Genomic DNA, 23,177 nt, shown 5'->3' with positions numbered 1-23,177 from the left:
TGCATCTCTTTAGCTGACCCTGACCTCTGACCTTTCTCTGATCTCTGCAGAGGGGAAAAATCCAGGCAAAATCTCACGTGGGATCTAGTCATAGATCAAACATTTACGTATACCTTGAATCATCATTTGATTTGAAATCCACAATGTTTTTTATTAAAAAACAAAAAGTACTGAACATCTCGACCGGCGCGACCACTTAAAGGTGATTCATTCCATTTTTCTGGCATGTCACTTTCACAACTTGATCTTTTGCTTCCTACCTTGCACTTGTCTCGCACACTACCAGTGTTCCACTGAATCAGAAGCTGAGGCGACAGAGAAAGATGGTATTTGATGCTACTCAGAGCATTATGAGCTGAAATGATCACGAGACGAAACCAAACCGCTTTTGATTGTCTTGATTCAAAGTTGGGTAAAAATGCTGAGCTTATGTTTGTTTGTAAGCCCAAAGATGATGTTGTAAGATGCACACTAAATGGTGTGTGTGTGTGTGTGTGTGTGTGTGTGTGTGTGTGTGTGTGTGTGTGTATAAATAAATTGCTTTGCTTGTTCAGTTGAAACAGAAAAAGACTGATGCATGCTTCTTTTTTTTCTTTCTTGCTTTACCCAAATCTGCTGCGCATAAGTGATGGTGACTAGATTTAGTGGAGTGTGTCTGCCTTTGTTTTCCAATAAGTTTCAAATTCTTTGGCTCCAGCGTCATCAAACTTAATATTGTTCCGATATGATAAGTTTTTTATTACTAGTAAATGAGGGAATGAATATTTCCAGCTAAAAATATTAAATTGAACCATGCTAATCATTACACCTACTTAGCATGTTAGCATAGTGACCATAGTTGCAGCACCCCCTTAGACCTCATGTCTCCTCTCTCTTTCCATTTGCCCTGTTTTGTAACTACTGCTTTAATTTAAAAATAAATAAATCAACAAAAACAAAACATCGGGCCACCTTAGTTTTTTCTTATCAAGTGGGAACTGTCCTCTTCCTGACACGTCCAAAGTAAACAAGGCCTGCAGTCACGCCGGTCTCGTGCTGCCATCAAAACAAACAGGTCAGGCCTGAGTGTGGGCACATGTCCTACATGGCTTAGTCCCCTCCATTGAGGGCCTAATTCCCCCCTCACCACCTCATAAAGGGATCTATTGACAGCCCTTCCTGAGCCCTGCTCACACATAAGTGACCCTCATTGTGAAAATGTGTACCATCGTTTGGGGCAAGCTGCAGCCTATTGCCCTTCCCTTTAAAATAACAACATTTGGCTGAAATGGCATTTTGCCCCCTTTCCTGTCATGATACAGTGACTCAGGGCTTTTCCATCATGTACAGTTTGTAAACAAGGAAACGATGAAAGCTAAGGATTGAGGCAAATTACTGTTGAGCAGCGAGTTCGGTGGTCTCTTTGTTCACATCTGCTTCATCTTTCAGTAACCACTGTGCTATTTTTCTAATGCTGCTGCACGGTCAGGAGGGGAAAACTCTGCAGGCAGACCTAAAAATCTGATCCTCTCCTCATGTTTGACGAGGCTACCTAATCTCTTTTGTTCCACCCCAAGAGTCTATTTCAGGGACAACTGAGCCCACTGTAACAAAAAACCAGTGACGCAAAGCAGGTCATTAAACGCTTCTTCCACTTATTTATTGATGGACACACAGATCAACTTTTTAAGTAGGTTGAGTGGACGCTCCAGTGCGAGTTCAAGGACGAGGCTTTACGTTTGATCTTTGAAAGCAGATGCGATGGTGATAGATGACATTTCAGAATTTAAAATCTACCAGGATACACTTGTGTTAAAAACAGTCAGTATTAGCTAACAGATTATTTTGTAGAATAGTCCTGTTACCTAAGAAAAAAATTATATAGTTTCCAGCTGCTGATAATCCAGAGTCACCTTCATCCAGACAGCAGTCAGTGTCACAGTACAAATTATACAATGAGATTTTTTTTTAAATAATAAAATCATCCCCGGTGACTTTGTATGTGGGGGATTTACACAACATACTGTAACCTTTTCACAGAAATGAAATCTACCTCGAGTAGATTTGCGATTAGGTGAGCTGGCACACTTTGCACAAAAAGTATATGGTATTGCAAAGATGAAATATAAGTGGTTATTAGAAAATATACACAACTAGACCCATTTTTTTTTTTAAACCAACAATCATTGTTTAGCACAGGGGTGGGCAATCTCAGTCCACGAGGGCCGGTGTCCCTGCAGGTTTTAGATCTCCCCTTGGGTCAACACACCTGAATCACACGATTAGTTCTTTAACAGGCCTCTGAGAGAACTTCAGGACATGTTGAGGAGCTAATTTAGCCATTTAAATCAGCTGTGTTGGTTCGAGGACACATCTAAAACCAGGTCTCGTGGACTTAGATTGCCCACCCCTGGTTTAGCATGTTAAAAAGCTGATTGACTCAAAGAATAATCTTAAGATGCAACAAATTTCGATGTCCAAAATCTATTCGGGAAAACCAAAAAAAATGAACAAACAAAAAAAACAAAAACCGAAGAAATTTCTTCAGAAAATTTTGTTCTATCGTTTATTGTAAGAGATGAAGAGAATGGCTAAAAACACTTGAGACCTTTGACAAAACCGTGCACACTGGCTCCAGACAGAGCAGAGCAGTAGAAAACAACTTTGGTTCTTTCCCCCCCCCCAGAGGTTTATCAGGATCCCCGACTCTCTAGTCTGACAAACGGACACCTCAAGGGTTAACTTAATGAAAAGTTATCAGAGCCAAGCTGTGCTGGTTTGTGCAGGGAGAAGTAAATATGGAAGCTTCGGCTTTGAGTTCCCTGCTTGCAACCTTCATCTGTTAGAAGCTTAAAAATGCTGATGAGTTGCAGAAAAACACCACCCTTTTTTATTGCTTCTTTAATCAGTAAAACAGCTTTAGTTGTGCCAACACAAGCTTACATTACAAGTTATAAACAATGTGTCATGAATGACGCTGTTAATCATGGTCATGTACATTTTTGATCAATTTAATGTAGCTAGATAAAAACAAATGTGCTTCTCTTTTTTGAAAAAACAAAACATGGGTAACCCAAACTTTTCAGCAGCTGTAATAATAACTAGAATTTTATTGGGCTGCCGGTAAATTATAGATTACAATCACACTAGTAAATCAACTAATCTTTAGTTTCAATTCCAGACCACAATTTTCGATTTTCACTTTAGTTTCAGGTTTTGGGTTTCAGGAATAATCATGAGTCATCTATTCTGGGCGTTACTACCAAGCAAAATTTGTCTCGTATTTAAGAGATTCTTGTACAGTAGTGCAGAGGAAATAATTTCACACCAGCTGATTTTAGAGAGACACACACACACACACACACACGGTTGCAGCGAAATGTTTGCCATGCTTCCTGTTTTTCTAAAATAACCTTACTGTGCACATCTGTCTCTGTCATAATGAAAGATGAGGACAGGTCAGAGTCCAGTGAGAGGCAAGCCTCGCACATCTTACATAATAGTACTCCGACAACCTGTCTGCCTGATTCAAAGAACACTCCCTGCTCTCACGGGGCAGTGGATAAATAAGTCATGAGCTGGAGGATTGTGTGACAACAGTGCTCGACAGACAGTCACAACAACACATGCTGGCAGGAAGAAGACAGCTCTAGGTTTGGCAACTGCTTTCAAATGGGATGCGACTGTGACTGATGGCCCCCAAAGTGTTGGTGTTGATTTCCAAAAAGCTGCAAAACTTAGATGCTAAACAATCAGCTCCATTAAGACGTCTGTGTAGCTGTGAAATGGTGACATGCTGCAGAAAACTGATTCATTGACTAATTAAAAGCACTGCAGGACCGCTTCTCTGCAAACCATAAAAATTAGGTCACTTCCACTACATAACTGAGAGCGTGGATTCAGGCGCCACACAGTGGTCAGTCTGAGCAGCCTCAGCTACATTTACTGAGTGGGTTATGCTACATTAACGTCTGCTACAGTTACAGTTCACAGCACTGAAAATAATGAAGAAAAACAACAACAAAAAGCTACATCAGCAAGATTTATAGCATATACTCTGAAAACAACATGAAGTAGGCTCTGCAGTATTTTTAAAAGTACCATTTATTTTATTTTAAAATATTTAGAAACTTAAGAATCCCAAAGGTTTGTTAAATTCAGTTTTGACAACAAAATTCATCATTTTAGACGCGATTAACTGTGTTAAAGCACAGCTCTATTAAAAGAAAACAAAAACACCACAATTCATTATTAATGATTACATCAGCTGTGCAAAAGCATTCTTCATATCCAGTTCAAATTCCAAACAATATCACTGCGTCACTAAAAAACAAACATGGAACCATAAATGGGAAGCAATGGGAGGTATTAATGGTGTCAGCAGAGTATACCGTGGGTGTGAAAAAAAAGAAAAAAAAAAAAAAGTTCACCTCCTTTAGTGGAGAGACGCCGTCACCCGTATCAGACGTGCTGTGACCTGGGTGAAGCAAGTGAACAAGGTCCTGGAATGTAGTTACAATTTCAGAGTGCCCACAAATTAGTTGTTTTTGTTTTTAAAAGGACACCAGAAGGAATTCTAAGACAGTAATGCATGGTAACAAAACTTTAATAGTTAAAAATCAACTACATAATAAATTAAAAAGGTGAAGGGATGACTCTAGATGAGCACAGCACAATAAGTGTATTTTAATTCAGTCCTGTGAAAGCTTTTTCATGGCTGAATGTGAAGCCGCATCTCTCCACCTTCTTGGTGCAACACGTTGCACTGTAACTGTATCTAAACACTTCAATATAAAACCGTTCTAAGCACCATGGCTCCCTTTGCACCTGGCATCAACATGCATTCTGGCTGCATTTAAGTCCAACAATCCACATCTGCAGTCGCTTGAGGCACTAAAGATAAATAAGCAGGTTTGAAAGTAAAAAGCGACAACTACCAATGTGGAAGCAAACAATGCGGAATGCACATATATGGAATGTTTTGGTTGGGCTCTGTGTCACAGTGTTTCAACACTGATGGCGTTTATATCCACCAGATGCAGAAAAAGTCCTCTTTCTTTAACGCTGCTGCTAAGCATAGTTTCTGTATTGCTTTGTTAAACCTGATTAACCTTAGAAAATGTTTACACGCAGCCCACTGGGGTCAAATCGCTGGAATTGGAAAATGTGGTGGATCATTATTTGCTTGATGTGTCGTTTTGTGTGATGTGAAGCTGAAGTTATGATTCATGCTAATGCCAGATATCATAAGAGCCTGTGATACCATTATCATCATTAGCTCTAATGTTGTATAATATCAAATAGCTATATAAAAGTCCTGCTTTGACAAAATCCATTTACATGTTTTTGTGGTTATATACATTTATAATAAAAGTAACCAATATCACCCTTTTTAGTTTTCTCGAATCAGAACCACACACACCATTTGGAACTGACTGAGGGTTTGTCTGTAAAATGATGCCGGGGGTGGTGAATCTCCCACATTCAGACTGGCAAAGTGTCTGTTCTGTGGTATGTTGCTCAAGCTTCAAACTCTGAAGTCATACTTATCCTGTAGTGTGAGTAGGCGGAAGAGGAAGGAGGAGGATTGGTGGGATCCAAAGTCTTCGGAGGAAGTTCGGTAAGTATGTATTCGGGCAAGGCCTCTGGCGCTCCCATTCCCAAAGTATATTCCTGAGTGAAATCCATGCATAGTAGTGGCAATGACGACGAGTGCGTCAGTGGTCACAGAAATTGCTCGCGCTCGCACCCACGCATGTCGCTCACAGACAAATAGTTAGTTCATTGTTCACTGGCTCAAGCAAGCTGCTAGTAGTTGAGTAGGCGCTCCCTTTCTGTGCCAGACCAGCTCTTCTTAGCAGCAAACACCTTTGCTTTGTTCACTGACGGACCTGTGAAGAGTCAAACACGTTAAAGTCAGTATAAACAGCCTCTATATTGGTGCACTTGTTTCTTCTATTTACCGCATTACTGACCTATATAGCTGAGCAGTACAGGGAGGAAGATGAGGCCGTGCGCCGCCCCCAGCAGCACTATGGCCAAGTACATCCTAAAATAAAAGACCTGGAAGATCTGCGACTTGGAAAGTGCCAGGATTAAGATGCCTCCAAACTTTGTTAATGTGATCCCACTGAAAACCTGCAGAAAGAGGAAAAAGTTACATGAGGCAGTGATAATTAAAAGTAAACGTGACCCTTTCATCTAGCAGTTTTTTTATGCGCTGCATTACCAAAGTGCCAAAATTATTCTTTAAGCCAAAAGAGATCATAATACGACGCCCTCTTGTGGATTTAATGAGAGGTGAAAAACTTACTGAGCTGCCCATGTGAGCTAGGGCCTCCTCAGCACGCTCCACTCTGTTGTTCTTCACACTGACGGTGAAGGCTCGCACGATGTGACTGCAGAACTCCACCGAGATCCCACAGCTCTGCAACAGAGGACAGGAAACACCTCAGCACCACCAACATGAACATTCAGGAGTTCTATTCTGTGTGAGGTTTTCTAATCTTTTTTTTGTGGTTTTTTGTGTGTGTGTGTGTTTTTTTTTTAAATTAATACAACATATTACTTTGCCAACACATCTGCAAACCTTTAGGGACACTGTTACATTGCAAAGACAAAATCCCTGATTGGAGGACTGAAAATGTAAACAGTCCCAGTTTAAAGGGTACAGCGTGTGAACCAGATGCAAACAGGAACAAAACTTGACTACACCTACATTGTGTTCCGTTTCACCTATTCTACAGTAACAATTGGGGAAACAGTGGCTGGAGGCAGCAGCACAAAATGACATCGGCCATGGCAACCTTGCTTTTATATACAAATATACCGAGAACACAGTCAAGCTGGCAGCCACCGGAATCACTGATTGCAAAGATGTGTTTGCAATCTATAGGCGTTTAACAGTGAGAGAATTCTTTGGAAATTTGTCTCACTGATTGCAGTCAGACTGTGATTGTTTGAAGACAGGTTGCCTCCCACAAGGCAATCTGTGCAATTGACTCAAGTAGCTGCTGGAACGGCTTACAATGAGTTGCTGGATGTTAAAGTTTAAAAAAAATAAATAAATAAATAATTCAGTGCAATCACTGGGCAACCACAGATTCTACTCCTATTTGCAAAAAAAAAAAAAAAAAAAAAAAGGCATTTTTCTCCTACTGTGACTGAGCTATTAAAGGCTATATCTTTAATAATATCACAAAAAACAACACCTATATAAAACACTTAACGCTCAATGAACCAGTATATTAGGATTAGTTGTTACTGTATTGTGAAAAGCATGCAATAGAAAACAAAATCAACAAAATCTGGGTTTAAAATACAAAGCTTTTTGGTTTTCCACTGTATTAAAGTGGATATTTTGGTTAAATGATAGACTTTCACATGATTACAGTGTAAAACAGGCTCACTCTATCAAACCTAAACTCTGAGTCCAGTGAATTCAAGGTGCTCTTACCATAACCAGGTTCACAAGTGATACTGCATTGAGACTGATGTCCCACAGCCACATGACACCGAACATGTTGACCAGAATCATCGCGATGGTAATGCTGACCAGCACGCCTGCCCACAGCTCGAAGCCCAGCAGCACCGTCGTCACCACAAATATGGCTGCCAGCGAGACGCACAGGTTCAGGATCGTGTCATTCATGATGGTGAGGTACTGCTCGTAAAACACGTAGAAGACGCTGCAAAGGAGGAGAAGACACATTAGTTAGCAATAAACTGTTATCTCAATAGATAAAAGAGTATGTGTTTAATACTTGTATTGAAATATTGGTCTATATGTTTAAAAACAACAAGGAACTGTCGCTTTATTACATTGCATTTTTAAACTAGTTACCAATCATCCTGTTCTGACAAACAGCAAATGTAATTTCATAAAAAAATAAAGTGAAATTTGTAGAGAACAGAAAACGCTTTAATGTCAAACATCTGCATTTCCATAAATGTTAACCTTTCACTGCATTATTCCTGATTCTCCTAGGTAATATTTTTATATTTTGAATTGACCCTGAGGTGCCGTACCCATTTTATTTAGCCCCCACTCCTGGTGCTTCCCACCTGTTTTTGTACTTCGTTAATGTTTTATATCAATAACTTATTGCATTATTGTGAAGCACTTTGGTCTACCTTTGGTTTTAAATCTAATATAAATAAAATTGTACTGTATTGTATTGCAATGTTGTTTTCTTTGCTGTGTGTTTATCTACAACCTACTTCCCCACCTCTGATAACCCTAAAGTTTCAGTTCAAAAAATTCAGCATACACCACCATAAACCATAAAACAGCGGCTGAAACTGAAAACTTTTCATTTGGAACAAACTTTAATAAAGAACTATAAAATGATTTATATATATGCGCGGCAGGTTGATACGATAGGTCTTACCTGTAGGCGAAAACTTTGTGGTCCATGGACTCACTGATATTTTTGGCCAGGATTCGAGCCATTTTCAGAGCCTCTACATAGTCTGGGGACTCCTTTAGGATGGTGTGGTAAGTCATGAAGTACGTGGCTCCTACCCCTGTGTTGTTGGGATACAGGTCAACTGCGGCAGCATAGGCTGCATGGCCACTAGAGGAATATGGGAAGAAGTGAAACATCATAATCCACAACAAAGCTGGTACACCGTGCTTTCAATAGAAGGAGGAGATGTCGACAGAGCTTTAAAATTACCCTTTTCCGCATTTCAGGTTGGGGTTGTCAGACAGGAACATGGGTAAAAAGTGCATGAAGTCTTCTCCTTCAGGCCTCTTTTTTCCACTGGGAGTCATCGGCCGACAGGATACACAGGACGAGTTCACCACTGGAAAAATACATCAATCAGTACATATAATTCTGCACATTTATTGTGACAAAAAACACAAGAACAGAAAACTAATAAAGTAACAAGTGAATGTTTTGGAAAGTCTGATATACAACATAGAGGTGATTAACATACAATATATACAGATCACACTGTCAACATTATTACTAAGATTACCATTATCATCACCATGGATACAGATTCCTGCACCTGTTTTTTGTTCTGAAAAATGTAATGCACCTTACTTTAACTGTTTAAGTTCTTATATTGCCTTGTTGTTTTGGCATGGATTATACGTTTTACAGCCATTGTTTCATATGAAGAACTAGAAATAAAAACCTTTGGCCAGACTGGCCCATTGTAACGGCAGAGTTATGGGGTTATGAAACAAGCGTTCAAAGCACTGAATAAAACTTTACCGGAGGCATTGCAGAAGGCCCCGGTGGTGTTGTAGTACCGACAGCAGGTGGACTGAGGCTTCACCCAGTCAAAGTAGTCATCCAGCCAGGAGGATGGTGTGCTGGCAATGCTTGTGCTATAAGCAGAAGAACAAATAAATAAATAGCTCTGGCATCACAACATCAAAGCAGACAGGTTTCAAAACCTTTGCAGGATCTAAAGTTTAGCAATTGATATATTAATTTACACAAACACTTAAACAGTTGGATCAGGAGCTCAGACTTACTAGTTGCTTATAAGTGAGGCTGTGTAGACCTGCTGCACCAGGGAGTTGTTGTTACACCCCACCCCTCCACACACAGCATTCTGACCCTCTGGGCTACTGTAGTTGAGACCTTCCTCTACCACAAAGTAAACAGGTGCTCCAGTGTGGAGATACTCGCTCATGTTCTTGAAGTACTGCAATACATACGAGTCCTAGAGAGAAAGAAACTGTCAGAGCTGCCCGCAGGAAAAAGGATGTGAGACAAGATATCGTGCTTGTTCCATGCCCCCCCACACACACAGCTGTGAGAAATTATGGCACATTACATGCATGATTTAGCTTCCTGAATGACTAAGCAGCAAACTAACCAGACTACAAATTTCAATGTCACTGCTGAATGTTGCTACAATCAACCTGTAGACAAACTTTTCCAAAAGTATCAAAATGGTTGAAATGGTGTACATAAAACTTACATCCGGCATGGATAATTTCTGGTCCAGTCCGATCTCAACTTTATTCACCACAGCAATACTGAAGGAGAGCATTCCCACAAACACTGCCACCTATAAATAACAATGATCATGAATGCATGCTCATGATAAACAATTCTTCAAATCAAACCCAAAAACCTGTTTTTAGCTAATTATTAAAAGGCAGGCGTGCATGACTGCACTGAGGTACTCACTATGACCGGTCGCACCCACTCTGTGAGGATGAATGGGGCGAAGACTTTCTTGAAAAACTGGAACAGGAAGCCATCTGTTTTGATTTCCTGTCCTTCTGGCAGCGTCACGCAGCAGCAGATATCAAGTCGATTCCTCTATTAGACACAAACAACAAAGCATTTGATAAGTGTACGTTACCACTACTGACCTAGTCTGAAACTATCAAGAATATGCACTCAAACATTTGTTATTGAGATTCAAATACACTCCAAACTCCACTAGGAAATTTGAACAATAAGAAGAAACATCACTGCACCAATTTCATTTTAAATCTCCTCAAAATTAGATTAAGAGTTTGCTGGGACTGAAACTTTCAGCTTAAATATTTGGCAAAACATCTCCATAAACCCTCAGTCTGTAAATCTCTAACTCTGTTCATATGATCGTCTCACCTCTTGCCTTTTAGCGTCCAGACCGAGCAAGCTGACAAAGCAACTGATCTGCAAAAGGAAATCAATAAAAACAGCCAAGCCAGCAAACATGGAGAACGTCCTGACTGCTGGCATGCTGGACAGCGCTCCTGGAAAAGAAAAAGAAAAGAATTATTTTATCAGTATGTGACTCACCAGGGCACTTTGACACATTTTGTGGCCATGGCAACAATTCGGACCCAAAAAAAAAAAAAAAAAAAAAAAAAAAAAAAAAAAAAAAAAAATTGTTCCAGCTTTTAATGCCTTTGATAAGTGTAATGGAAACAAACACTATTAGAATCAAGATTCAGACAATCAGCGTTACACAGCCTTGGCATACAGTCAGAAGAGTGAAATAAATAGCACCGTCACTGCCAAGTGACTCAGTTGTTAGAGATTTGAAATAGTCCCATCAGTACAAACAGTGTTACAGAGCATTTATTATACAATCACTGTTGTATGAACACTATGTCAGGGTAGGTATTGATGATAAAAAGAGCAGTTTGATCTGAGAGCTCTCTGTGTACTTGATGTAGTAATAAAGGAAAATGTAATAACCGATCTATTTTACCCAGGAAGAAGGCGACAGTCTCAGAGAAGGAGGACAGAAACAAGCTTGGGGCGATGTCTCCAAGAATACGACCGATCTGCTGGTGGAGTTCTTCCTGTGGCATCCGCTCATCCCTCTGTTCGAAAATACAAATGAAGAACCAATTTAGTACACGTAGCTGGTACAAAAGGGACCCATTTTTATTTACAGCTCCATTTTTCTATTCTTGGACTCACCAGAGTAGCTTAACATGATTCACCGTCCGAAATAATCCTTATTAATCTTACACTGGGCTTGAGCGCAGCCCCTCAGTTCATCATCCATCTGAAACATGCCATCTTATCTCCCCTTCTATTTAGACCACCCCCTCTTTACTCTGATTGGTTGTCAGCCTGACTGACCTTTTGGCAAACATGGATCACTTGCAGATAAGCTGACCTCATTATCTGAACGTTTAGTTATGCTTATAAGAAAAAAACCAAAACAAAACAAAACATAATAGAGAGACAGAAAACTGGACAATAATTTATATTTAATATTAATAAAGGTCTAGAGTAGCACCACATTATATGGCAAACCACTTGTTAATTATGTGTCAGTTTAATGGACTGGATTGAAAGAGCTTACCTGGTATGTCTGTACTATGATAAAGATGTTGTCCACTCCAACAGCCAGCACAAGGAAGGGAATGACCTCAATCACAATGAGCGTTAGTGGGACACCACAGTAGCTGAAGATCCCCAGTGAGCAGGCCACAGAGCTCAGCACAATCAGGATACCTGCTATACCCAGGGAAATCTTAGAGTCCACCTGTAGGGGCAAAAGTATAAAAAGCCCATTATGTGCACACTTTATGCACGACTAGAAAAAAAGCTGCCAATCATGTTGATCCAGTTTAGCTAAATTAAAGTCATGTGTTAAATTCTATGGTCACAAACAGGAAGGAGGAGTTACAAAGCATAATGTGTCAAACTATTTCAGGCATGGATTATGTTCACTGATCATTAAAAGCACATGCACAGTGAAGAGAAAGAATTTAATTTTTACCAGCACTCTTCTAAAGCTGTGGATGTGACCCAGGGCCAAGGAGATGTAGATGAACATAATGCCATAGCTGAGGACCACAGTGCTGATGTCGCTGTTGCTCTCTCTGTTGATCTCATCTTCAATGCTCCTCTCTGCACTGAAAGCGATGGTCAGGTTGGGGTTGCTGAAGTTCTTCATAAATTTGATGAACCTGAAATGGAAGCAAAAAACCCAGATGTTAACGTAGGAGCAGCATCTTGAGCTACCGTGAGCTTATTGATCGTTTGTTGTCTCACTCGTTTTCCCATGCCCGAGCTTTCTCCAGTCTGACGGTATCATTCAAATAGTTGTTGATGGGAAAAGTGATCACGAGCGCAGTGGCATTGTTGTAGTTTGTGTCTGTAGTGGGAAAAGAAGGAATACAAAAAACAAGATGCATGAACCACTTAAAATGCTTCTCATTTATCAATCATAATAATTAGGATTACTGAACTGACAGTTATTGCTTAATGTTCCTTTTGAAAAAGTGTACAGATTAAAATGGCTTCTAAATTACATCGTCACACTTGGCTGAAGACAAAAATGGGAAGTTGTTCTTACTTTTGATTTAGGCTTTATTTGGATGCAACATTTCAGATCTAGTAATGCTCCATATTCTTGCTATTAGTAGAGATGGCACGATACCACTTTTTTATGTCCGATACCGATATCATAAATTTGGATATCTGCCGATACCGATATGAATCCGATATAATGTTTTTTAATCAACAAAACTGTTTTTTAAAATATCTTGCTGCATTTTGTATAAGTTCATACTCAAGTTTAAAACAACAACTACACTAAAGCTATTCTGTTATACCTGTATGCAAAAAAAAAATATTTCATAGTTCAGCAATACTGATCAATCTAATAAACTTAGACCTACACCATCCTCCCTATTCTGGTATTTTAAAGAGTACTTAGCGTAAATATTAAGCAACCTAACTAATAGGGTTCCAACTCCCAGCAACAACAAAAATAAATAAATAAAAAATAGGGAACCACCCCTCACGCTCCACCTCATGATGCTTAATCAACGTAATCAACCTTAATTTGATGCAGTGTGAAAAAAAATGCACAGAAATCAATTATTTTTCAAGAAATATTAAATAGATTCAACATCTTTCTTCAACAAAATTGCAGACTGCACAGATGGTACCTTCCCAAAGGAAAATGTACTATAGCTTACTAGGGTATATATATTAGACTTAATAGTCACTATATACAGTAATTGACTTCTATTCATTTTACATCAAATTAAAACTTTGGGTGTCAGATAATTATTTATTAAAAGCTAGACATTTTAAATGAGAATAAGAAAGAAAAGTATGTCTTTGTGCCCCCTTTTCCCAGTTAATGCCCTATCGGCCCCCCTGGCTAAACTTTGCTAGATCCGCCCCTGCACAGTTACCAGCCGTCAGCTACGTAGAAAAAGATCCTGGTGTAGAAAGTAATATTAAATAAATTGTAACAACAGCTTATCAAGCTTAAACGTGCTGCTGTTGTTCAGCCGCTGGTTTGCTCTTTCTGGCGCAAAGTGGACCAAAAACAAACAAGAGAGACTCACGACAGAAAAGCCGATCAGCTGATCATTAGCAGTTTCATGATTGAAGTAGCAGCCGGAGAGCGAGAGGCAGTCGCTCGTTAAGCTTAACGTGGGAATGCTTTACAAACATTCAGAGATGGACTTACACACTTGCTTTACTTCTCTCGGGGATAACTTTGTTGGAGATGAAATGAAAGGGTTGCTAGCGAAGCTCCAAATGCTATCCAGACCACCGACAGGTCCCGCATGCCACAGCCGCTCTATCACGTGATGCATACTGCTCCGACGTTCTGAGGCGAGTTACGGCGTGTTGCAAGTTTTGTGAGGTGCTTTCGTGATATTTAATGGATCGGATTACATTTTTTATTTTTCTCCGATATCCGATCCAGTAATTTAGGTCAGTATCGGACCGATACCGATACGTAATATCGGATCGGTCCATCTCTAGCTATTAGTACTTGAGTCATTTGTTTTTCATTTTCTAATTGTAGTACAAGATCAGTTCTAATGATGTTGCACTACACTATAATAAATGCAATGCCACAGTTTATTCTGAATCAACACTACTACAACTGCAACATAGCCCAACACCATCTAAACCTCGCCCCGATACTTGTCTCCAACCTGAGCTGTCCCCTCTAAAGTTATTACAAAACCCATCCTTCCATGGTAACTCCAACAAAATATTACAACATAAAATGAATAAAATTAAATTAATGTAGGTATAAATGAATTATATAATCAGTCATTTGGAAGGCCAGACATTTTCTTCTACAACAATCATGCACTGTAGTACTATTATTATTATTTTTTAATTTACCTATTTATATATTTTATAACTTAACACCACTGAAATTTAGACATGTTATTTCCCCCGTTGGATTTTTCCTGCTTTTAACTTGCACAGAATTATCTCTCTCTTTTTTTTTTTTTTTCATTGTTTGTTTTGTATGCATTTCATGGCACTTTTTTTTTAAAATCTATTCCATTATTTTATTATAATTTCTAATCAAATTTTTGGCACTTTAGGCCCTCCATACGCTGCTACAAATGGAAAGTTTATACGCAGAGTACAGCGAGTGATCAAAGACCAAAGTGTTTCTTTCAGCGCAGTAAAACTCAATAAAGGAATAATACGAGAAGCTGTAAACCAATTATGTAACTACTGTAGGGGAGAAAAAAAAAACAAAAAACTATTCCCACAGTTCTGGGACAAACAGCAGTAATGATTTGCACTTAGAATTGCTTTTCTATGAAACGTGTTGCATGCAACTTAAAAGTACAATTTCATTAAAACAAAATTCGGAATTGGTGAATACGCAAGTTTCCCCCCCAATGCAACAGTTTAACTACCAGGGTGGCGTCCAAACAACTTTTAACATACAAAGCTGTGCCAGTATAACCCCCATGCTCTGATTGAAGTTGTGTCAAACCGAAGTCATGTGAATATACTTCACAACTCACCATCGTATCCTCCCAGTGCAAGCCAAGGGAAGACAGGGCCACCAAAGGTGCCTAAACAAGGGTCATGTAGCATAGTGGTGTCGTTGAGGGAAGCCGGTGCACTGCACAAGCAAAGAGAAAACAATTATGTTAAAGACAACCGTCAGTAAGGGTTTGCAGAAATCTGCGTCACATAAACATTTATTGCACATGACAGCGAATGAGGAAGTTTGAGTGCACTATTTTAAGAAGACACTTTTTTCAGTGACCTCAACTGCACAAAGGAGATTCTTGTTAACTGCAGGTGCCATTTTTCAACTGTTGGTTTGCTTTTTTTAACTTTTAAAAATATTTCTTAGACATTTAACACAAATGTGACAGCAATTAAAACAAGCTGATAAGAAAAGTAAAGGCTAAATCTATCAATAAAACAGATACAAATACTTTTACCTGACACAGTAGAGGAAGTGGTCATGATAGTCAGCCCAGATATAAAATTCATCTCCCATTAAGTGATCCAGTGTAGCGTGGCTGTTCTGGAAGTAGTTTAGGACACTAAGAATTGTACAGTTGTCATTGTACGGAGCCAGAGGAGCCAAGCAGATGTCCTTCAGGGTAACGGATTCTTGATTATATGAGGCTACGAGGCCTTCAATTTCAAGCTGCAGATCCAGGACCTGGTAAGTTGAAAGAAAATGGAAAAAGAAAGGAGAACCTTTTAACCACCGTATGAAAAATTTGCTTGCTTTTCACGTGCAAAGCTTCTATTTTATCTAACAAAGGAAACAGTGACGTTGTTACAGAATTTACACACTGACAGCATTGTGGCTCGGTGGTTAGCAATGTTGCTTCATAGCAGAACGGTCTCTGGTTGAAAACCTGCGTGAGTCTGCATGTTCAGCCAATGCCATTAATGTGGAATATATTAGCCAAGGATACGCTCAAAACAGAGACACCATGGTGCTGTATTTATTTATTTATTGAAGATAAGAAAGTCGCTTGTGTACATTGGGAGAGCATTAAATCATATCTAACCTCATTGAAATATTTGGATGGTTCGTTAATACCTTTTGTTTAAACTTCTATATAGTTTATATGTGTCAAAAATTGTCAAAGTAGACTGAACAGGCTTCCAAAATAAACCAGTGTGTGAATGGGTGAATGACTGAATGTAGCGTAAAGCGCTTTGGGGTCCTTAGGGACTAAGTAAAGCGCTATACAAATACAGGCCAATTGTTTTTTTTTTTTTTTTCAAACCAGTCTGACTTCAACTCACCTGATGCAGGAGCTCTTTGTTCAGAACCGAACCGAATGGGAAAGATCCTCCAAAATACGGATTGTAGGTCTCATTGAGCTCGAGTGGAGTAGTTATGATGAGCTGCACAGTTCTAAAGAAAGGTCCAAAGTGTTTGTCGAAGTAATCCTTCTCTTGACGAGCTTGGCTCTTGGGAGATGACCAGAGCTCAACGGGGTCGGTGGTGATGCGCATGTAGGCCAGGCCCCCAGCTGAGGCTCCCACCAGTACCAGGCAACAGAAGAGGATGAGAAATGGATGCCTCACGCAGAAGGAACCCCAGGAGCTGAAGAGCATCCGCAGGCCATTCTCAAAACGCTCACCCAGCGTTTCACAGCATGATGCATTTACTGAAAGGTAGGAAATACCTAGAACTTAGTTTGGGCTGTGTGGTAATTACATCAAGACACATTTGGAGAAATTATGCAGTCTCAATGACATTTCATAGCTGTACCTTGATCAGGATCATCACTGTTAAGTGACAGTGGGTTATTACTGTCCAAAATGGGGCCATACTCAGATGTGATAGCTCTTTTCCTGCAAAGAAGGACAAACATACGATATCATCCAAATCTGTTTTCCACTATGAAATATATTCAGCTACATTATGTACTGCTTGACACAGGACCCAACAGTATACAATCAGAAAGATTTGTTATTTTAATTATTCAACGAATTATAAGATGCAGTTACAATTTCAATGTAAAGCAAGGTGCAAGGCACTCCGCCCCCCGCCCTTTTTCTTTTTAAATTTGCCTGATCAATTAGTTTATGACCTTTTGCCTGCTTAACTTCAGAGAGTGGCATTTGCATTTGGAAGTTGCGACTAAATGAATTCTCAGGGCAAGTAAATCAGACAATTCCTATGCTATAAAAACAACACCGGTTCCTGCTCTTTTCATATGAATGTTTGAGTGAATGAATGAGAGAGAGAATATCAGGAGTGGGATAAACAGTCTGGTAAACTTATGGGAAAAATAAAATGAATCACAAAACGTGGCAACTTGAAAAGGCTCGAGTTCCAACTCAAGGCAAAAGTGGTGGATGCTTGCAGGATCCTTTGAACAGTAGTGATAATTTAAAAGAATCACATCAACTCTTTGGACAGACAAACGCAAAATCAGCATGAGTGACGATGTATTTCCCCAGATGAAAACCAAACCATAAGCAGAAAAACAAAAAACAAAAAAACCTGACAACTGAAACCAGCTGCAGTTAAGGCCTGGCAAAGCATCAAACCTCTTCACACAGTCATCGCCTTTACCCATCATGCGCGTGCAGTCAACCCTCAAGGCTTATCTCGTACCAGAAAAACCCTGCTTAACCTTGAAGTGTGTCATCATACAAATCTCTCCACATCCAACTATACAGTGTGTGTTCAAAGCTAAAAAATTCCATTACCTGTAACACCACACTCCCAGAAGAACTCCAAAAAAGATGAGCAGGAAAGCCATGTAGGAGATCCACATGATGACAGCCATGGCATCGATACCAAGGATGGTCCATGGAGGCGGGAGCAGTGGAGGTATGGGTTTCGGGCCGCAGGACTTGGCGCAGTCCTGACAGGAGCACGGACCTGAACCATCCTCCAGGCTTTCGTTACAGGCGTACGTATTGTTGTTCATGGGAGTGTAACCAGCCAACGGGACATCTAGAGTAAAGACATTGCACATCACAGGACAACAGAGGGATCAGACACTTAAAAATACTCAAGCTCAGAAAACTACTGCTTTTGGGGAAAAAAAAAAAAAAAGTACTTGAAAAATACTGACCTGTGAATTTTGGATCGATGGGAAAAGGGGTCTGTTTATTCTCGGTATTGAACATGAACTGGATCCAGTTGGTAGCATTGCATGCTTCTGCAGTCTTGCCACACAGAAGAGATAAGGCCTTCACATTGCTAGATGGTGCCTGGACATCCTTGCATGCATTGTACATGGCTGGCAGAAGTCAAATGACATAATTTTAAAAACAAGGCAAAAAACAAAAAGGTGGCATATAAATAATTAAGTCAACTCCAAATTTAAATGTTATAATTATCAGTCACCAAAAATGAAACAATTACACAAGAATTTGTATAGAACTGATCAAGCTCCCTACTGTTACAATACTGGGAATTCTGGCTAAAAACCTCACCGTTAGAAAATGTTTGTCCAATATAGTATTGCACTGCCATTACGTCTTCGCCAGTAATATTGGTGACATTCATAAACTGACTCTGGTGTGGACTGCAAGTCAGCTCACAGAAGAGGTTCATGAGATTGTAGAAACACGCCGGGCACCTGCAGGCAGCCGCACAGTCAGACAGAAACAGGGAAACAGATTTGCTGCTATAACTCACAAAATAATAAAACAAGTTAAAGTGTAAAAGTCTGTAAAGGTTTCTTGGAGAAAACAAAAGTGTGCTGACATAAAATGAAATTCCTTTGGCCTTTGAGCGAGTCCATGTCTAAATCAATTAACTGGAAAATGCAACGTTGACACTTGAAACATGGAAGACTGTCAGTATGCTGTGTGCCACTGCAGAGTTTATCATCAGAAATTTTTAAAAAAGGGAACAACGATGCCAAGTCAAGCAGGTCATGTGTTCTGGCAGTTTATTATATAACATCTTTGCGTACCGAGACAGGAACTGAAGTGGCAGCTGGAGACTGCCTTTGAGGGTTCGCAACTGGTCAACGTTGCAGCAGAGACTTTTGTTTCCATAGTCGTACCCAGGACAGAGCTCCTTCATATTCAAACACAAAGAGAATGACAACACTTTATAAGAAGATTTCTGTAAGAGGAAACCTGTGGGATGCTTTAGGTGTCAAAAAATGTGAGCAATAAGAGAAGAAACCCCCCCCCCCAAAAAAAAAACATCAAAGGGCTGTACGTACAGTGAGAAGCAGATAACCATCAGGTGGTAGTGGCTTAGGTGGACCAGTGTAGTTGCAGTTGTACTTTTTTCCAGGCACAGGCGAGTTACCGCACTCACCGTACCACACGCAGTGATGGGCCGCAACATGATACTTGTAAAACAAGAAAATCAGAAGTCATTTATTTAGTGATCGCAGCGACAACTGCAGTGCAAGTTTATGCTCGTTTCAGCTGCACAGTCCAGTACAACATGTTTTTTGTTTTTTTTAACTCATGTGACTCAACTTCAATTTTCACCAAGTGAGGATATGGTCAAAACCAAGAGGGCAAAGAGAAAGCCCAGACGCATTTAGTTTCTCTAAAGGCTACAGCAGACCATATGACTTTGTAGACCAATGACCTGACTTCCTTTAGATACATTTCCGCCTCAAAGACTTTCAGAGTGAGTGTGCTTTGAGGGCTGCAGAGATTTATGAAAAAGAAAAAAAAAAAAAAAAAAAAAAAAAAAACACCAAAAAACTAAAACTGTGATTAAATGTAATTGATAAAAGTTTACAAGATTAAATATCAACTCAGGATGTTGGAATGAGACTTGAAACAGTGGCAGCAGTTAGAAATGCTAGCACTTACACAGTGATTTTTTTTTTTTTTTTTTTTTAATTCGTCTCACTCACTCTCAATCACTTTTTTCTATAAGGTCTAATATTCACACACACCAACTTAAACTGGGGTTCAGCATTGTGCCCAGGCTGGGGCTAACTGGGGAATCGATCCACCAACCTACCTCCTGAGCCACAGCAGAAGTGGGTGGCCCTTACGAGCGTTCAAATATGTGTGAAAAGAGACCACCCCTTAACAGAGCCACATTTATGCATTCTTGCATTTGTGTTTGAGAGTAATGAGAGTTCATCGGTACATGACTGCAGATTCTCACTTCCCTTACACAAACGCAAAGAGTGGCCACATTTGTCTCTCTCCATTCCTCTCCTGTCATCCCTCCAAGAGGGTGAAGAGCTGAAGTGAATAGAGGGAGGTTTCCTTGCTTTCACTCCTCTCCGCCAGCTTTTCCTCCAGCAGACTGTGTGACTTTCATTGAAACTGCTTAAGGGGATTTAACAAATTTGGATGCAGACGACATTTAACAGAGTTAAATATCAGACCGGGTCTCATTTCCTGTGTTTCTAGTATCTTGTGCTTTGCATGTCTGAAAATAGTCACTTCACTTCTGCAAACATGTTTTCTTTTCATCTGGTATTTTTAAGAATACCCTTTGAAAAGCAGACAGACACATTTCTCAGTTTTTGTTTTCCAATCAGTCAACCATGGAGAGATACTCTTACATAAAGATTTAAAACTAAACTTTTTTTTTCTGTTTATTCAGCATCAGTGCGCTCTCACATGCTTTTTGCTTTCCGATGAGTAACTTAAGGAAGTGGATTCACTTACTCCACAAACTTTTATGGGAAAGCCTGTCACACTTTGTCCTACTCGTGTCTTGTGGTGCGAAGATGACACTTGACATTAGAATATCACTAAAAATTGAAAGTGCAGCCAGAGCTAGTGACCAAACTCTGCATCTATAAAAATTAAGTCTTGTTAATTCAGGGTAAAAAGCAAAACTCCGCCTGGGAATATTCAGAGAAATTCACCTCAACTCAGGAGCCATGCATACTCAGAGCCTTTGCTAAAATACTTTCAGCTTCATCCACAGCAGCCACAAATCAATACTCTTTCACTGATTTTGACATTCCTGCTGCTTCTGTCAGGATATCTTATCCTAAAGAGGTAATGATTAATCAGATTCTGGTGTTTTAGCAGGATTTCAAAAAAGTGCAGTCAGTGGACTGACCTAATTACATCATGAGGAGAGCAAACAATGCAGTGACAGTCAGGAGCTGGGAGGCTTAGCATTATCTACATCTGATTAAATCACAGACAAATTCTTTTTTTTGTCTGCTTTGATCAAAAATCCTTTAAACTGATCTTAAATTATTTTATGGGTATTTCTTAAGGAGATGCAGTAATTTAAACGTTTATCAATACATGCAGAAGTTGAAGCTGGCACACAAAACTGTGCTTTTTTTTTTATGTGAATTGATGTTAATCTCAAAATAAACCCCAGTAGTTTCAAGTCTCATGAGCGTCTGTATTCTCTCATTGCACCATTTTTTTCCAGCAGCTCCGCGGTTACTACATCAGCTACATGACGTGTAGTTCAAATACTTGATACATCCAAATAAAAAGCGAATTTTTCACCACAGCTATTCCTTCTAACTAGCTAGCTTTTAACTCGCAGGTTTTATTCACCCTTTGACAGGCTTGAGATTTTAGCGACATTTATCATAGCTGTGATGACATTTCGGGAGCCATTAGTCAGCACACAAATCTGGTTTCGACAATCGCTGAACCTAGAACCTGTACACGCACCGCCGGTCTCATGTTAGTCCGCAACAAAGCAGCAGTACTAACCCCAGCTATATGTTCAAACCGACATTAAGCCAATTATCGTCTAATATTGTCTTCAATATATGCAAAATAGGGTGAATACTTTTAATAGCTCAACTCAGCCTAAATCCGAGTTTCCCTCGACAACTGATAAACAAACACTAGCTACGCCTGAGCTGAGTCATTAAACAGTCACGAGAGCGGTGACGTTAAATCAAACTTACCGATCTAAAATAACCCTCGGCCAGGAATATAACGAGGAAGAGCAGACTTAAGAAGCTTCTCCCTGCCATGAGCCCCATCTCGGTGCCTGAAACGATCAAATTCAACTGACTTGCTCAGGTAAACTTTACATTTCCTCACAACTGTCTTCTTCTTCTTCTTCTTCCTCCCAATATTTATTTGGGGCGGAGATAAATATTTATCCCAGCGCTGCCCCCTAGCGACTAAGATGACCCACTGCACCACGAAGGCCACGAAAGGAACTCCCCCATTTAATTTAATAATCCCCGTTACCTTTTTTTTTATTGTCTTCACGTGAATTCACATGATTAAACTAGGGATTAGAGTGTTCTTGAGTCAGATACATTTGGGTTGTAGTGATAGACATCTCCTTGCTTACATAATAAATGATTTACCTTATTTTAAGACAATAGATATATTATTTAACCTTAGCTTATAAGGGGAAACCATATATACCTTATAATAAAATCTAACATTTTTTAACATCTATGGAACATATCATACAGTAGTCAATCATCCGTATCAGTTTACCACTCACAGCCCTACCCTGACCTATGTCATAAATACAATCATTAAAAAAGTGACTGTACTTTATGTAAATATGTGTGCCAAGAGTTTGTTTGTTTCAAGATTTGTCCCGGGGTTGATGTGGCATTCCTTGGCCTTCCTTTTCCCAACTATTTTTAAACACTGCCAACCAGGAAGTGAGCATTTCTATTTTATTCTGATACCACAAACCACATGTGTTTTCAGCATTCCTTTGAAACACACAAGTTTGAATATTTTACCAAAACAGGGTAGAGTTCTGGCTCATGTGTCACCTGAACAGCTTTATATTACTGTTATAATTATGTATTCTGGAAATGTCCAAAGACAGGACAGAAACTTCAAGAAAGCAGAGGATATTTCCACATTTCCCCTGAAGCCAAACGATTTAATTTACCTTTGATCCTGCTGCGATGTTAGTGGCTCTCTGCAGTCGCAAATCTAATTTAAATAATTCTTTCCTGCAGGCTGACGTTTTAATTTCAAGTTTTTCTGCCCACAACCCAGCAGTCATTACCTTATCTCATGTCCTGGTACTGCAAGAAACCTTTTGTGTTTTTTGTAATGACTCTGTTTCCCTTCACATTCCTAGTTTTTGAG

General features: G+C 39.6%; 1 protein-coding gene across 1 annotated transcript; it reads right to left on the bottom strand.

Moving 5' to 3' along the window:
* Nucleotides 1–4,065: 4,065 nt before the first annotated feature.
* npc1 (Niemann-Pick disease, type C1) lies at nucleotides 4,066–22,182 on the bottom strand. The gene is made up of 25 exons (XM_085388506.1): nucleotides 22,013–22,182; nucleotides 19,364–19,495; nucleotides 19,106–19,212; nucleotides 18,621–18,766; nucleotides 18,257–18,424; nucleotides 17,886–18,135; nucleotides 16,939–17,021; nucleotides 16,467–16,834; nucleotides 15,641–15,867; nucleotides 15,212–15,312; nucleotides 12,459–12,561; nucleotides 12,184–12,373; nucleotides 11,764–11,946; nucleotides 11,158–11,272; nucleotides 10,569–10,696; nucleotides 10,137–10,271; nucleotides 9,925–10,014; nucleotides 9,473–9,663; nucleotides 9,207–9,322; nucleotides 8,658–8,787; nucleotides 8,370–8,555; nucleotides 7,436–7,667; nucleotides 6,293–6,406; nucleotides 5,955–6,117; nucleotides 4,066–5,870 (listed from the first exon to the last, which is right to left on the bottom strand). Exons 1-25 carry the CDS (start codon nucleotides 22,088–22,090, stop codon nucleotides 5,788–5,790), a joined length of 3,819 nt encoding a protein of 1,272 aa, XP_085244632.1. The 5' UTR covers nucleotides 22,091–22,182; the 3' UTR covers nucleotides 4,066–5,787.
* Nucleotides 22,183–23,177: the final 995 nt, after the last annotated feature.

This window comes from Rhamphochromis longiceps, linkage group LG18 (assembly GCF_057381845.1).
Source record: "Rhamphochromis longiceps isolate RC_006_pf linkage group LG18, R_longiceps_female_GT1.1, whole genome shotgun sequence".
Classification (NCBI taxonomy): domain Eukaryota; kingdom Metazoa; phylum Chordata; class Actinopteri; order Cichliformes; family Cichlidae; genus Rhamphochromis; species Rhamphochromis longiceps.
The sequence above is the reverse complement of the archived record's forward strand: the minus strand, read 5'-3'. Positions and strand labels throughout refer to the sequence as shown.